The sequence below is a fragment of the Megalobrama amblycephala genome, linkage group LG18, assembly GCF_018812025.1.
Source record: "Megalobrama amblycephala isolate DHTTF-2021 linkage group LG18, ASM1881202v1, whole genome shotgun sequence".
NCBI classification, from domain to species: Eukaryota; Metazoa; Chordata; class Actinopteri; order Cypriniformes; family Xenocyprididae; genus Megalobrama; species Megalobrama amblycephala.
This window is the reverse complement of record NC_063061.1, coordinates 23,059,113-23,074,897: the sequence shown is the minus strand read 5'-3', so window position 1 is coordinate 23,074,897 and position 15,785 is coordinate 23,059,113. Positions and strand designations below refer to the sequence as shown.

At 38.4% G+C, this 15,785-nt stretch overlaps 1 protein-coding gene across 4 annotated transcripts in view; it reads right to left on the bottom strand.

The window, feature by feature from the left end:
* Positions 1 to 358: 358 nt before the first annotated feature.
* si:dkey-1d7.3 (transmembrane protein 132D) overlaps positions 359 to 15,785 on the bottom strand; it is a 29,460-nt gene continuing 14,033 nt past the window's right edge. For all 4 annotated transcript variants that reach the window (XM_048166928.1, XM_048166927.1, XM_048166929.1 and 1 more), the window contains exons 5-10: positions 14,090 to 14,264; positions 10,231 to 10,374; positions 7,817 to 8,022; positions 6,413 to 6,683; positions 6,023 to 6,214; positions 359 to 2,395 (exon numbers count right to left, since the gene is read on the bottom strand). In XM_048166928.1, coding sequence (XP_048022885.1) covers positions 974 to 2,395; positions 6,023 to 6,214; positions 6,413 to 6,683; positions 7,817 to 8,022; positions 10,231 to 10,374; positions 14,090 to 14,264 — 2,410 coding nt within the window. In that variant the 3' untranslated portion in view covers positions 359 to 973. The remainder of the gene's footprint in view (positions 2,396 to 6,022; positions 6,215 to 6,412; positions 6,684 to 7,816; positions 8,023 to 10,230; positions 10,375 to 14,089; positions 14,265 to 15,785) is intronic.

Genomic DNA, 15,785 nt, shown 5'->3' with positions numbered 1-15,785 from the left:
GGCTCTTTTGCGGCGGAGTGAGATTGCCGTCATTGCAAAGCTGGGGTTGGTGGTATCACAATAAAACAGAGGTATGTTTGCAGCAGAGATTTCCTACTTTTCACTCCAAGCTGTCACTGATGAGCTGAACCACAGCACGGGTCAAAGACTAGATAAAGGCCTCCGAACCAGGAAACAATCAGGAGGCGTGTGGAGCATTATAAGGAGGTGTACTGCTGCAGTGATAAAATGGATGAATACACATATTAATACAAAGAGGAACCAGAGCCACTATGCATCAGCGTTGACATGCATAGAGGATGTGATACAATGAGCACAAATCAATGTGTCATTAAACACAACTACAACAATACAAATGTTCACTGTTAGACACTTTATTTGATGAATACATAAAAGCAGAAAACCAATAGTTAACACTGAAAACGGGAGCTATGATTTGCAGTGTAGTTTATACTCGGAAGTAAAAATGTAATTTATTCGTATTTTTTTATAATAATTTTTATTATTAAATAAGCTCAATAATTACAAGTTTATATTTTTATAATACATTTCAACTGTTATACACATTCAATTATTTAATTACATGTTTTTGCTTGTTTAAACAATAAGGGATGCACAATATAGAACAAATTTCATAATATATTATCATATATATATATATTTTAAGAATTTGTTGTGATCTATTTCTAACGATTTTAATAATAATACAAATATACAAAAGCAGGAAAGTAAAAACTTTGTGAAAAGTCGCAGAAATATTTACATCAGATTTAGAGAAACTTTTCAGACATGCATACACATCCACACAGGACCTCATTTGTGAAAAACTATTTCTGTGTTAAATTGTTCATAAAACATTCCTATAAAAATTGTGGCATTCAGTTCAATGCAACAATTTATGCAAAATGGATTTATGGACAATTTACACAGACTGCTTGTGTTTCATGAATCAGGCCAATAGAGCTGTTGTGTGTCACACGTTTGACACTGGTGTAGCCACAGGCCATGGACCTTCTGGAAGAATGCCCTTGGACTCTGTGGATTCTGGTGTCTGACCAAACACTTCCACTGGGCTGCAAAAATGTACATGATTGACTCTTTCGGCCTTACCATTTAACCCACCCTGGCCGACACTGGCAGCCTGTAAACCTCCAGCCGGTTGGCTGGCCCAGCTCAAGTTCTGGCCGCTCTTCTTGAGAGCAGCCAGATGTTTGATGTCTAGAGTAGTGAAGGTTGTGAACTGGACTTGATTCCTTTTGCTTGTGGGAGAATGTAGAGGTTCGCTTCGAACGGGCCTTGCCAGCAGGGTGGCTGATCTGACAGCCATTGGAGCCATCGGAGCCATCGGATCCCGCCTTGGAGGAAGCGTGTTGGTCCTTCGTCCTAGAGTAGCAGTTCTCTCCTCAACTGCAATGGCTGGGATCTCCCTCGATTGGATCATCTCCGGGCCTTTGCTATTCTGCATCTGAACGGCTCTTGGCATCTCCACGGCTGCCTGCATGTTCTGCTTGGAGGTAGTTGCGATCGGCACAGCTCTGCTTTGCTCTGCAGCTGTACCCAGGCGTACCCAGTGATGCCTGTGCTGGGATTGACCCTGGCACTGAAGCGGAGACTTCTTGCTGCGTGATCTTGCACTGTTAGTGGCACAGTGAAGCAAGATGGAGATAACGGCCAAGCAAAAGAGTCCTATCAGCGTGTAGATGCAGACTTCTATGTCTGTGAACACGCTAAACATCTGTATCAGATCGCTCTCCACAAGGGGTGGTTCTCGCTTGGGCTCCTCCGGTGGTAATGGGAAGTTGGAGTTCTCAAGCAAGTTTCCATATCCATTCTTTATTGGACTTCTGGGGCTTATGGTGACTAGCGCTCTGTCTGCGACAGGCTTGGTAATGAGATTTTTATCCAAAGTGTTTATTGACTTAATTGTGGATACGCCACCTCCTATTGCTTCTTGAAGATTGGATTTGGTAGCCGTTTTGATCGCGCTTGTTGTGCTCTCTTGGATAATGGTGTGTTGGAGCATGTTCAGAGGGGATGTAAGGATTAATTTGGAGTTGCCATCTTCATCATTGGCCCGGTTGCTCTCTTTCTTGCCAGTCCCTGCAAGTGGTTCATCCAGTGGGAATTTCACCTTCACCATGCCTCCGCCCACAGCTAGTTTGCTCTTGCGTTTGGATTTCTGACAGGCCTCGCAGATAGCTAGCTCTGCTCTGAGCAGTAAGCCCTGTCCCTCGGCTTCAGCAACCACAACAAAGACGGACCCCAGTATCTTCCGCACAGATGCTACTCTTGTGTCCAGTGAAGAAATAGTGAGAGAATAGCCACTGGGATCGTACAGATCGAGAGGAGTCTGGGAGCCATCACTGAACTTCAGCCAGCAGCCAACCACCGCCTCCTGTTGTATAAAATGATAAATATTACTTAAAAATTATGTTACAGGCTTATCAAAGTAAAAACCATAGCTAGTCAGCTTTTCTGATGCAAGACTTTTATTTGGAAAGACGTGCGTGAAAGCTGTTGACACTTCTCAGACACAGCTTAAGTAAAGAATGCCTGAGAAAAACGCAGTATCTGCGGTCACAACTTTTATTACGAAATAAAAAGTCTCACCGCAGAAAGATGAACTTTCCTGTCCTGTCAGACATCCTGTATATCACACGTTGTATATCACTTCATTATAAATAATGCACAAAAGAAATTACGAGCATGCAACGTCGTAGTTATGTTGTTAATTAGTAAGTCATGAAATTACCAAAAAGTGCCAATAAATACGTAACTGGTACGTAGTGTGTTAGCTGGGATGGGAAGGATTTGCATGCAGGTATGATGCTCATTCTATTCATCAGGCGCAATTTCCATATGTTCCATTAACAGTTCATGTAAGCATTGTGTATTTACCATGGTAACTGTTGTTTCCGTAACCCCAAAATGTCACTTTATTTTCACTTTGTGTATTTTTAAATGACTGTGGCAGCTCATACCTTACTAACATTATTTTATTAACAAAAACTATTTTGTGACTGCTATTTAATAGCCTTACCTTATACTGTTTATTCATCAGTATTAGTCATATTCTTACAATCTGTGTGTATGTTAAGTAAAGTGGGACAGTACTTGTGTGTCAACCATTTTTGTTTTTTCTCCAAACACGTTGCCCACAATTATTGGCACCCTTCAATTCAATACTTTTTGCAACCTCCTTTTGCCAAGATAACAGCTCTGAGTCTTATATGTCTCACCTATAATGTCTGATGAATTTGAAGAAAACCTGACAAGAGGTCAGAGATCATTCCTTCATACAGAATCTCTCCAGATCCTTCAGATTCCAGCTCCATGTTGTTGCTTCTTCTCTTCAGTTCACTCTACTCATTTTCTTCAGGGTTCAGGTCAGGGGACTGGGATGGCCATGGAAGAAGCTTCATTTTGTGCTAAGTGACACATTTTTGTGTTGGTTTTGATGTTTGTTTTAGATCATTGTCCTGATGGAAGATCCAACCATGGACATTATTGGATTTCTAGCAGAGGCGGTCAGGTTTTGATTTTTTATCTTTTGGTATTTGATAGAATCAATGATACCATGTATCTGAACAAGATGTCCTGGACCTCCAGCAGAAAATTAGGCCCACAACATTAAAGATCCAGCAGTATATTTAACCGTGGGCATGGGGTACTTTTTATCAACTTGTGCACCAAACCCATCTGGTGGGTTTGCTGCCAAAAAGCTTTTTTTAGTTTCATCTGACCATAGAAGCCGGTCCCGTTTGAAGTTCCAGTCGTGTCTGACAACTGAATATGCTGGAGATTGTTTTTGGATGAGAGCAGAGGATTTTTCTTGAAAATCTCCCAAACAACTTTTGGGGATGTAGGTGCTGTTTGATAATTTTTTTTAGGCTTTCTGAGACTCAAGACTCAACTAATCTCTGCAGTTCTCCAGCTGTGATCCTTGGAGAGTTTTTGGCCACTCAAACTTTCCTCCTCACTTCACATTAAGACGATTTAGACACACATCCTCTTCCAGGCAGATATGTAACATCTTTAGTTGGATTTTACATCTTTGGGGATTTTCAATGCTTTAGCTATTTTCTTACAGCCACTTTCTATTTTGTGAAGCTCAACAATCTTTTGCTGCACATCAGAATTATATTCTGTGGTTTTACTCATTGTGATGAATGATTAAGGAAATTTGGCCTCTGTGTTTCCTCATGTTTATACTCCTGTGGAACAGGAAGTCATGGCTTGACAATTTCATGTTCATGATCACCCTGGTGTTCTAAAAAAAATGTAAATATGAGTGGGAATATACTTCAGAGATATTTTACTCATAAAAAATTCTAGGGGAGCCAATAATTGTGGCCAACGTGTTTTGGAGAAAAACATTTATTTCATAATGTTATTTTCCCCTCACTTTCAATTCTTTTCCTTCAATGAAAGGTTAGATTTTTGCTAATTTTATGAATTAAAGATCAAAAGGATAAACAATGCAGATTTATTTTTATAGTCATCTTTGACTAAATATATAAAAATAATAAATTAGGTCAAATTCCTAAAAAACTAAACAAAAAAAACAGGGTCACAGCTTAATGACCATGAAAAATGGGGTCTCATGGCCAAATCAGTTGAGAAGCACTGGCCTAAAAACCCCATCCATGGAGGTCCATTTATCCAAATGGATCAATATTTATGTGCTTGTGTTCAAAACTCCATTTGCTTACAGCAACAAGCTGTGGCACAATAACCTAGAGCTGTTGGCTTACAAGGAGACAAATGACAATTGTACCACCATTTTCCCATTTCTACAGTTTAAAGTGAGCAGCGTGTTAAAACAACAGAGCAGTTCACACCACAAGCGCTCAGGGCCATCTGGTAATGATCTTTCGGTGCTATATCCTTTAATATTTTTATGAATTTTTTTTCATCTACATTTAGCATTATTAATCAGAATGTTAGAGCATTTCAAAATAAACAATGTTATAATTGGGAAAATTATTTGTAGATGGCAAGGAAAGGCAACTAAAATTTTGAAATTACTAATTAACTTTGTTTTCCATATTATGTACATTGTTAACTTTTAGCAGATACTTATTTGAAGCAAAAAAAATGGTCCAGACTTCAAGAGGAAAACCCTGAACCCCCATACAGTATCTTTTATTGTCACATGGCCTTCTGCCTTACATATGCATCTTAATGTAAAAATCATAATATCCTGATAAAACATCTGATCTTACCTTTTAATATTCATATCCAACTGGACTCAACTGAAGTATTTTATTTATTTATTTATTTTAATTCTCAGATGCCATTGCTTTGGCTTTGAGTGCCCAATTTCCTCATCTTTGACGACTTTTTTTGACGGTTTAGTATTTATTTTTATTTTTTTTTCCTTTTACAAAGTACTACTGCTGCCTAGATAGAAATATATAACTATTCCAAAAAAGTATTGTACGGACCTCCACTGGGAAGGAAATATAGAGACCGGACCTCTATATAGAGACTGTCCTATATTCTGGGGTGAAATACATTATGCATTGCCTGAGGAGCACTGCTTGCAAAGCCCATCATAAGACAAATGAGGCCTCTTGCTGAGTACTAATAGTTTGATATTGATTGGATCATGTTATGCCACTCAGACCTGGCACTGGAAATAAAAGTAGCAATATAAAGCAATTTAAAGCATTGTTGAACTCAATGGACTCTTGTTCTTTATGCCTTACACTGTGTCCATACTGGATGCAACCGTCGCATATTCATTTGTCCTTCGTAGAAGAAGTACGTCAGAAATAAATCAGGGCATCAGTTTACTGTCTGGACATTTTTGTTATGTCGCGCTGATATATTGAATAACAGGTACATGTATTTCTTTAGTAGCTAATATGTATTTCAATTTATCGTTAATATTTGGACTTTACTATATGCCAGTGATGTGTTTGGGGGGATTTTCTCATCTTATATACAGTATGCAATTATTGCATTTTGATTAATTTGCATATAGTTCAACTAATTAGATTGCCAGCCAATGAATTACCTGCTTGGGGTAGTGTATGACCTCCTGTGTGGTTGTCTTGGCAATGATGGCCCTGTTGCTTCCTGGGCTGAGCTGGAGGTTCAAGGAAAGGCCAGAGACCAGCTGCACACCCAGCTCTGTTATACTGACTTTATCATCCAGAACCCGGATCATCCTCTCAGCCAGAACTGAGTCTGACAATGGGGACATCACCTGGACAACAAAAACCAAACCCAGCATGGCATCATTTGTAATTGATGTGTTTTACAATTTAAAAAAAAAGCAATTCATCTACGAGCTTCCTGTATTGCCACTGATATTAAACACACACTAAACTCTGTTGTCTTAATGAATAATGAGCAAGGTGTAACACTGACAGCTGCGGGGCGGCTCTGTCATTACCACCATTACCTGCACAGTGGTGACTCCCACAGCCTTGCCTGTCAGCACGGTTCCTGCCTGCAGGCGTGCAACGCTCGTATCCCCAACTCTCAGAAAGTAGCGCACTAGTCGCGTCACATCCACCTGCCAATCAGAGCTAAGGAAATATGCAGGAGATGGGCTGCTTGAATCTGGTGAGTTTGCAGTGAAGACCGTAAGCACTCGAATCAAACTGTGCTGATACTGCAGCATGCAGCCTCGGCCCTTCCTCTCATCCTCTTCCTCTGTGTCCCAGCTCACTCTGAGAAACATGAGGAGAAAATATGAACAACTCTTTTCCTCACTTTCCTGCTCTCAATATATATTTTTTCTGCTATCTGCTATTTGACTATGCTCAGCAATCTCTCATCTCTGCCTTATAATGAAAGTCTCTGCAATGTCATAAAAAACTGCCGGGATATCTCTGCGGAGCACATTCTCTATTCTAACAAGAACACTTCGGAGCAGCTTTAAAGTGGAAAAAGTCCATATGAGGTGGAACATCAAATATAGAAGTTCTGAGCTAGTTTGAGGAACTAAAAATCACACCGCAATTAAAGAACACAAAATTCAAGAACTATTCACAATATAACTTGTGCATTAAAAAACACACTACTGACAAACAAAAACGACAATAAAATAAATGTTAATAATTAAAACTTTTTTACATTTGTGAAATTTAAGGAAATAAACCACATTTATTTATTTATAATAATCTCTCATCTGGCTTATAATTAAAGTCTGCAATGTCATAAAAAACTGCCGGGATATCTCTGTGGAAAACATACATTATTCTAACAAGAACACTTCAGAGCAGCTTTAAAGTGGAAAAAGTCCATATGAGGTGGAACATCAAATATAGAAATTCTGAGCTAATTTGAGGAACTGAAAATCACACCGCAATTAAAGAACACAAAAATCAAGAATCAAAATTCAACAACTAGTCACAATATTAATTACACATAAAAAAAAGACAATAAACAAACTAAATGTTAATAAGTTTTTGTAAGAAAATAAACTACATCTGTTTATCTATTTGTTTGTGCAAGCAGGTTTTTAAGCTTTAAATATCTAAAAGAGAAATTAAAATTTAAACTGTAAATGTAATTTAAACTGTTGAAATACAAATAAATAATATTTAGTAACAAATCAACTATTTTTTATGCTAATAATTTATTACACTTATTAAATTCTCTTATACAGTTTTAAATACTTTACTTATGTCTCTATCAAAATATATTTAGAAGTGCATAATTATGTTATTGTACATTTGAATTATTCTCATAACTGCTAAATGGATATAAAATGGCTAAATGCTGACAAAAACACCAGCAGTTCAAACCCTATGAAGTGTTTGGGGCAGTGTGTCAGACTGGAATCATGTTTGTCACTTACCTTTTGTTCCCAGTGACAGGAACTCTCCAGGCTTTGATCTGGCTGAGCTCTGGATCGGATATCTCCATCTGCAAGGGGAGTCGAGGCATCCACACGCTCACCTCCAGCTGTGTGTTCAGGTAACTGTAGGTAAAGTTCACCATCATCCTCACTCTCCCACGTGTCTCCTTGCCATTGACGTACACAGAATCACACCTCTCAGACACCTGTGTGTGGAAATGACTTACGTTAATTCATATTTAGTGTAGTTTGACAGGTTTCAAAAACATTTCAATACCTCCATCAAAACAGCTTACTAGTGGGGTACCTTAACCTAAGGTGCTCAATATATTTAGGTTTCAATATTGGCTACACATCACTGGTGCAATCGTCAGGCCGCACAGCTTCACCTAAAACTGCTACATCAGTGACATGGCTAAACAATCCTACAGTGTCTGAAGAACATCAACTCCAACTTAACCTAGTAAAGAGAGCTCCTTATTATCACAACTTGCCACATTCATCTAGACTCAACAAGACTACTCCCAGGCTCCTCATCGATCTGGATGCAATTAATGATTGTTGTGCAGCTTTACTTTGCTATGAGCACTTTGTGATGCCTCCAATAAAATAAGAGCATGCTGTGCAGCTTCTGTTGGCCAGGCTTCCAGCATCCACAATTAAACCAGAAATTCATATCCAATAAATCAAATTGGGTTAACATTCACAGCTCGCTTTGTGTTTCTCCACTGGCTGACAGTAGCTTCCTACATCACTACATCAATTTTTGCAAGTCAATGTTCCTCCCAGTCCCAACTTCTACAGTCTGTGAGTGAGTCATGCCTCACGGTACTATTGCAACGAGGTACAAAATCACTTCCTAGAAAAAAATCTACCAAAAATCTATTTTATTGTTTCCCTGAAACCTCATGACAAGTAAATATTAATATCTTGAACTCGCAGAGTCTTATATTACTGGATAAACTGTTTATGGTGTGGCATATAACACCTGCTAAAATAATAAATGGAAATAAATATAAAAAGATAAAGATGCTTTGTTGTAATGCAGACATAAACGTGAGTGTGTTATAAGGTAATGGGCCCTGTGTGTGTACATTGTTCTGTCTCATTAGAAAATCAATGGGCACTGTTGCATCACCATTTCATTCCCCAGTACTGCAAAGACTAATTTATAAATCACATGGCACATGCTCTGAATCCTGCATTTTCTTTTTGTGTTCAAGGCAAGTTCATTTATTCATGCAGTGGGTGCAGTTAAGGTGTGCATGTGTAAGGAGGACACATGACAGTGCATGGGTTTGTGTGCATGTGTGCAGTCATTCCTTGCCAATGAATAAGTTAGTGAGTCCCTGCATTTATGTTTTAAGGCTTAACCCTAAACAGCTCAGGAGGGCACTAGAGATTCATTGCTACATCTTCAGAAACTCACAGTGAAAGTGCCAGTGTTTTAGGTGGAAAAGAGAGAATGATCCAGAATCTCCAGAGAATGATCCAATAGTAAAAAGCTCAAACTCTTTATAATAAGCATGCAAAAAAGAAGGCAGATGGGGAAAAAAAAAAGTTCAATGAGGATTATGGCAATGGCTCTCATCTCTTAAGGTCTGTTCTCACGGGTTCAAAGATAAATTCAAATAATCAAAAATTATATAACTGGGCATGTTTAAGATAGTAAAATAAGTATGCTTATCAACTTCCAAAAGACTATTTCTATATCTTTTGTAATTGACACAAAGGTCCATTCAAACTCAGTCTAACAAAGGTAAAGAGAATACATTAAATATTTTGCAGTCCCCTTGCAAAAAGGACAAACATGGTTTGTGCTGTGAATCACTGCCTGCTGAGACACCATGAAAACACACATTTAGTTATATCTTCCTATGAGAGCATGACACCATAAAAAAAATATATTTAGTTACATTTTCCTATAATTCTACACATTGTTGGGCTTATGCAGATTATGATCATATTAATACATTTCTTTGAGTGTAAGAACATTTTTTATTACTTTTGTATGATAGACTATTGGTACTGTGTCCAATGTAAGATCTTGGTCCTGAGGCAAATCCATCTTAGAGAAGAACTGCCCCAGAGAATGATCCGTCAATAACAAAGGGCTCAAGCGCTTCATAATACGCAGTGGGAAAAAGACTGAAGCACAGATGTGCTTTGGGTAAAAACAAGTTCAACAAGGGCATTCAGCTCAGCGTCTGTCTCCCTCCTTTTTTTTTCTCTTTTTAGGTGAGGAACTAGGACGTGATGGTCATCTAAGCCACCTCCACTGACCCCTCTCTTCTGTGCTTTTCCAGTTCTAATAGACATGTCATTCAAAAGCACAGTAAGGCTGCTAATAGGAAGCGCACAGAGTGCGATATTGCTGAAGCCGTCAAAACTGGCCTGCCCTTGACATGCATTACCTTCAGGACATCCTGGTCTGAAGACCTGCAGCGAGAAGAGTTAGTGATGTCCGTGATGGAGCCATCAGCCTCAACTCCCAAAACTTTCACAGGCAGAGAAACCCTCTTACCAGTGAGCACAGCCGTGTTGAGGAGCTCCGTATCCTGAAAAATCACAACAAAAAGCACTTATTTAGCACTAAAGACGTGCAAAACTACATTTTCAAAATTGACATGCTCAGAAAAAAAGGTTAAGTTGCAAACTTTGTTTTTCTGTCAAGTATTCTACATTGATGGGTTACATTATATTTTGATGGTCCCATTTAGACATTCTGCTGACTATAAGTAACATTGCAACTACATGTCAACTTACTCTCATTAGAGTATTAGTAGACTGTTAAGGCTGATTTATACTTCTGCGTCGAGTGTACGCCGTAGGCTGTGCGTAGCACGCGTAGCATACGACGTAGCCTGACGTGCACCTCTTCAAAAATGTAACAAACGCGTCAATTCTACGCGGACCGCAAGCGCTCTGATTGGTCTGCTAGAACCCCTCCCTCGGGTCAAAAAACTGGCGCGGAGCACTCGGAGAAGAGCGAGCACTTTCAACTTCACTATGAATGAAAAACACTCTGTTTCAGAGGACACATACAGTCAAACTGCAACAAAAGTCATTACCTATTTGCCGCTTCTCTGACAACGTACATGACGAGCTGCTTCTTCTTCGGCTTTTGTTTTGATACTCAACATGACCGCGGACACTGCCTCCTAGTGGTCTGCATGCACGTCGACGCGGACAACGACGCAGAAGTATAAATGAAAACAGACGCATAGCCTACGGCGCAGAGGCTCCGGCGTAGGTCCGACGCTGAAGTATAAATCAGCCTTTAGGGGTAGGGTTAGTAGAATACGTTGACAGGTACTTGCAAAGTTACTTGTAGTCAATAAAATGTTGGGGGACCGTCACAAATAACGTGTTAGCAAATATTAAATCTATTAACACTCTAATGTTAGTTGACATGTACAGGTTGGTGCAACATTACTTATATTAATGTGTAGCATCATTTGCAATTGATTTCCAAAAAAAGAAGTATTTATGAATTAATGTGGTTATTTTATATAATGTATAATTTCCAGTTTATTGGAATTGTATTTGTAAAGAAAAAGTAATTATAATGAAAAATATATATATTTGTAGCAAATACTTAAAAAAAATTGTGGCAGGGTAGAAAAAGTCAGAATTACTGGCCCAACTAGACAGCAAAAATTGAGTCCCGAATACAACAGCCAAAGACTTCCACCTGAATATGCTCTATAGTGGTTAAATTTATAGAGAACTTTTCTGAGAGCTTCACTAATTAGTGTACTGTTAAACAGTTTGCACAAAGCATCTAAAAAAACAAAACAAAAACAAAAAAACTATCACACTAATACATTTCACAGTGTCACATTTCTAATTAGCATGTACATATGGAAGACATATGACTCACTGTCAAAAAAACACTAAGAACAAGCACTCTCATCATCTAATAAGCATAATCTCCTTTCTGTGGCAAGTAAAATCTTAAATGGGTCAAAATGTCAAGGCAACAATCGTGGATCAGACACGCTCTGTCTGAGTTTAATACCGTAATGATTATCTTACAGTGTGCCACTGTGATGACGAACACACTAGGATGATTGGGTTTGAGCGTAGATTTAACTTCTAGACCCAACAGATGTCCACGAGCATCCTCCTAACGCAACACAACAGATGCTGACTGTGATCTGAAAAGTTACCGGCAAAATCCCACACTCTTATGCCTGTGTTTTTTTCAGAGACAGGGTCACGCTGTGAAATAGACCAGCAGATCTGGCAGCCAGCCATATAACGGACGCTTGATATCAATGAAATGTCACAATCTCTTTTGGTTTTATTTGTCTTGAACATTTAAATGATAAAAAGCTATATTTTTAAATTTTAACAGATGCTGGCTGGTGAACTTGCAATAATGGACTGCATGTGGATGTCCTCATAAAATGAATGTCAGTTTCGTTAGGGTAAATTCTGCGGTAGTTTGACCAATGGTAGGGGTGACGATAGGAAGAGATCAAAGGGTGAAAGAAGTGGCACTGCTCCTCTAGGCAATTAACACACATACACGCTCACAAAAACACAGACAGAACAAAGACACATAAATCATTTATAAGGGCTGTCATTGTAGCTTTATAGTCAAAGGATTTTATACTAAGCATGACAAATACTTGTCACACCAATGTGATTTCATGTCCACGTTTTACAGACGTCCTTACAAAACATGACCTCACAAAACCTTACAAAAGTTAAGGGATTAGTTCACTTTCAAATGAAAACTACCCCAAGCTTTACTCACCCTCAAGCCAACCTAGGTGTATATGAATTTCTTCTTTCTGATGAACAAAATATATATATAAATATTCTGATGCATCCGAGCTTTATAATGCGAGCAATACCAACAAGTATGAGCTGAAGAAAGTGCTTCCATCCACATCCATCCATCCATCATAAACATACTTCACACGGCTCCGGGGGGTTAATAAAGGTCTTCTGAAGCGAAGAGATGCGCTTGAGTAAAAAAAATATCCATATTTAACAAGTTATGAAGTAAAATATCTAGCTTCCGCCAGACCGCCTTCCGCATTCAACTTATGTAGAAAGTGTAAACTGGTGTCGCGTCAGTTAAGCTTTTTTCATAAGTTGAATAGGGAAGGTGTAGGTCATAGCTTAAGCTTTCTGAATTTCGAGAATTTTACACTTGCCTAAGCTGAAAATGGAAGGCCATTATAAAGCTCAGATGCGTCATATTAATAAATAACCTATCTTCGATTTTGTTCATCAGAAGAAAGTCATATACACCTAAGATGGCTTGAGTGTGAGTAAAGCTTGGGGTAATTTTCATTTGAAAGTGAACTAATCCTTTAACCCTTAAATGCATGACTGTTTCGCCAATCATTCTTACATATTCGGGTCTTTATCGACCCGGATCTATATCTAACACGGAAGGATCTCTACCTGTCGCGATTATATAAAACTCCTCTGATATTAGAGTAACAATTACAGAAGAATAAAATAAATCATATTTTGTTACCTTTTGGAGCTTGAAAGGGTTCAGTTTGAGCAGATGTTTTATGCCATCATCACTGTCCTCGTCAGAGCTCATTTCCCAGTAAATTCAGCAAATAATAGGCTAGTTTTATGTTTGAGGTCGCAAATATGAGCCTATTCGAGATCTCAAACATATTCTCAGAACTATATAATTTTCAACATCTTCAAAATCAATATTTCGATCGCTAACAGCTTCACCAGATCCATCCAGTGACAGTTACAGTCATATTTGATTGCGTTCAGTACTTGTTCTGCAGTAAATCACTGAGCCATTTCATGTTTTTCTTATTATTTCGTTTTCTGTCTGAAAGAGTCGTCACTTCAGCATTGTGTATCAGACATTGCCACCTTGTGGAATAAAGGTGAATTGCTCTTATTCCGTCATCTAAGATTGAATTATTGTTGTGCAGAAAAAATATACGTACACTGATACACACCTCGGGTCGTTAGCGACCCTATACAATTTTTACAAAAAATGAATCGATTGAGGAATACCAAGAAGGTTGAAGTCTAACTTTAAAAAATGATTGAGGAGGAGGAGGGTAGTGAATGACGTCCCGGGTCACTAAAGACCCGAGGTATGCATTTAAGGGTTAAAGGGACAGATCACCCAAAAATGACAATTTTCTGTAACTGTGGGGGGATCCTGCACTATGAACTGTCATTGTATGGAGAGCGATCCTTGCGATAATTTCTAAAAAGGTTCCATGTGATCATAACACAAGTTGTTCAAAGGTAAAAACAAACATTCCTAACCGTGATCAGAGGCGCTATTCCCACATAGTCTCTCTGAATAGTGTAAATCCTCATGGTCCCTTCATCCCTTATCATGTTTCCAGGCAGCTCCAGTCGCCACGTGATCATCTGGCTCTCTAACTGGTCACTCTGCTCCTCCGTCTCAAAGTCCAGTTGCAAGACCTCCAGCAGACCTCTGTAAATAAAACATCAGATCACAGTCAGATCCCAATCTCTGCAACAAGTGGCTTAAATTCGTTTTCTGGGTCAACAGAGACATATCGAGTCAAAGAGGACAGTGTGGAATCTTAATAATGAAAGCACAATCAGTCAACAGGAGAGATGGAGCTTCTCATCCACTTCAGTAGCATTAAAACACTCAGCATTCTAATGAGGATATCAGTAGGTTCGTTGCAGGAGCATGATTCCGCTCACACTGTGCCTTTCAGCTGGAATTTGCTTTGATGAAGTGCTTTTATATAACTAACAGAAAGGCAAGAATTAAACTTTTCTACAACTTATGGTTCATGTATTTCTACAGGTATATGGTATGCAGCAGCATTCATGGTAAAGGAAATTTTGAAAGCATTTTCTCAGAGTGGACACATCCTTACAGATTTGATTAAAAACTACCCAAACCTTTATATTATATTGTCTTAAATGGCAATAACGTTAAATATTATATCTATTACAATAAAGACCATTCTTGAGTCATCAGGGGTGAAAGGTCAAGTGCATGAGCCATGTGATTTCATTAAGTGTTTCCTAGCGCAGTGGAATCCTCTCCGTTTGGCTCTTCACTAGTTAATCCGGAGACCTCTGTTCTAATCTTGCAGAACGTGCTGGTCTTTAAGCTGGTCTAACATACTGATGCACCAAGGATGATTAAAGATAAGTGGGTCGTCGCTGTAAAACATGGAAATAAGGGCTCCGGAGAAAGTAGTCAGGAGATACCGCTTGCTGACTGGCAGCTGGTGACAACTCCCATGTTGTAAAGGGATCTATTATAGTTTCAATGCAGTGTAAAGGACAATATAATCACCACCAGATAATCACATGATTCAGTGAACAATTGAAATGGATTTAGCTCAGGAGATTTTGATTCCGTTCTGATTTCCTATTGAAAGGAGAAGTTGAGGCAGGGCACATCAAAGGGCGTGTCCATTTAAAAAAAAAAAAAAAAATAGCCTTTAGTTTACATATCAGCCATAAACCATGATTGCTAATGCACACGATTAGTAATCAATCATTTTAGTCCATTATTGTTCAAAATTTGGGGGTATGTAACTTAATAATAAACAGAAATAAATAAATAAATGTTTTGTTTTTTTCAGCAAAGACGGATTAAACTGATTAAAATAAAGACATTTATAATGTTAGAAAAGATTTCTACTACAAATGAATGCTGTCCCCCAAAATATTAAGAACACAACTGTTTTCAACATTGATTGAACATTTGTTGAGCAGCAAATCAGCATATCAAAATAATTTCTGGAGGATCATGTGACACTGCAGACTGGAGTTATGATTCCAAAAATGCAGCTTTACAATCACAGGAATAAATACATTCTATTTTAAAATATATTAAAATAGAAAACAGTTATTTTAAATTGTAATAATGTTTCACAATATTACTGTTTTTACTGTATTTTTGACCAAATAAATTGCATAAGCAATCTTTGGAACAGTAGTGTAAATCTGCAACAATATTATTTTG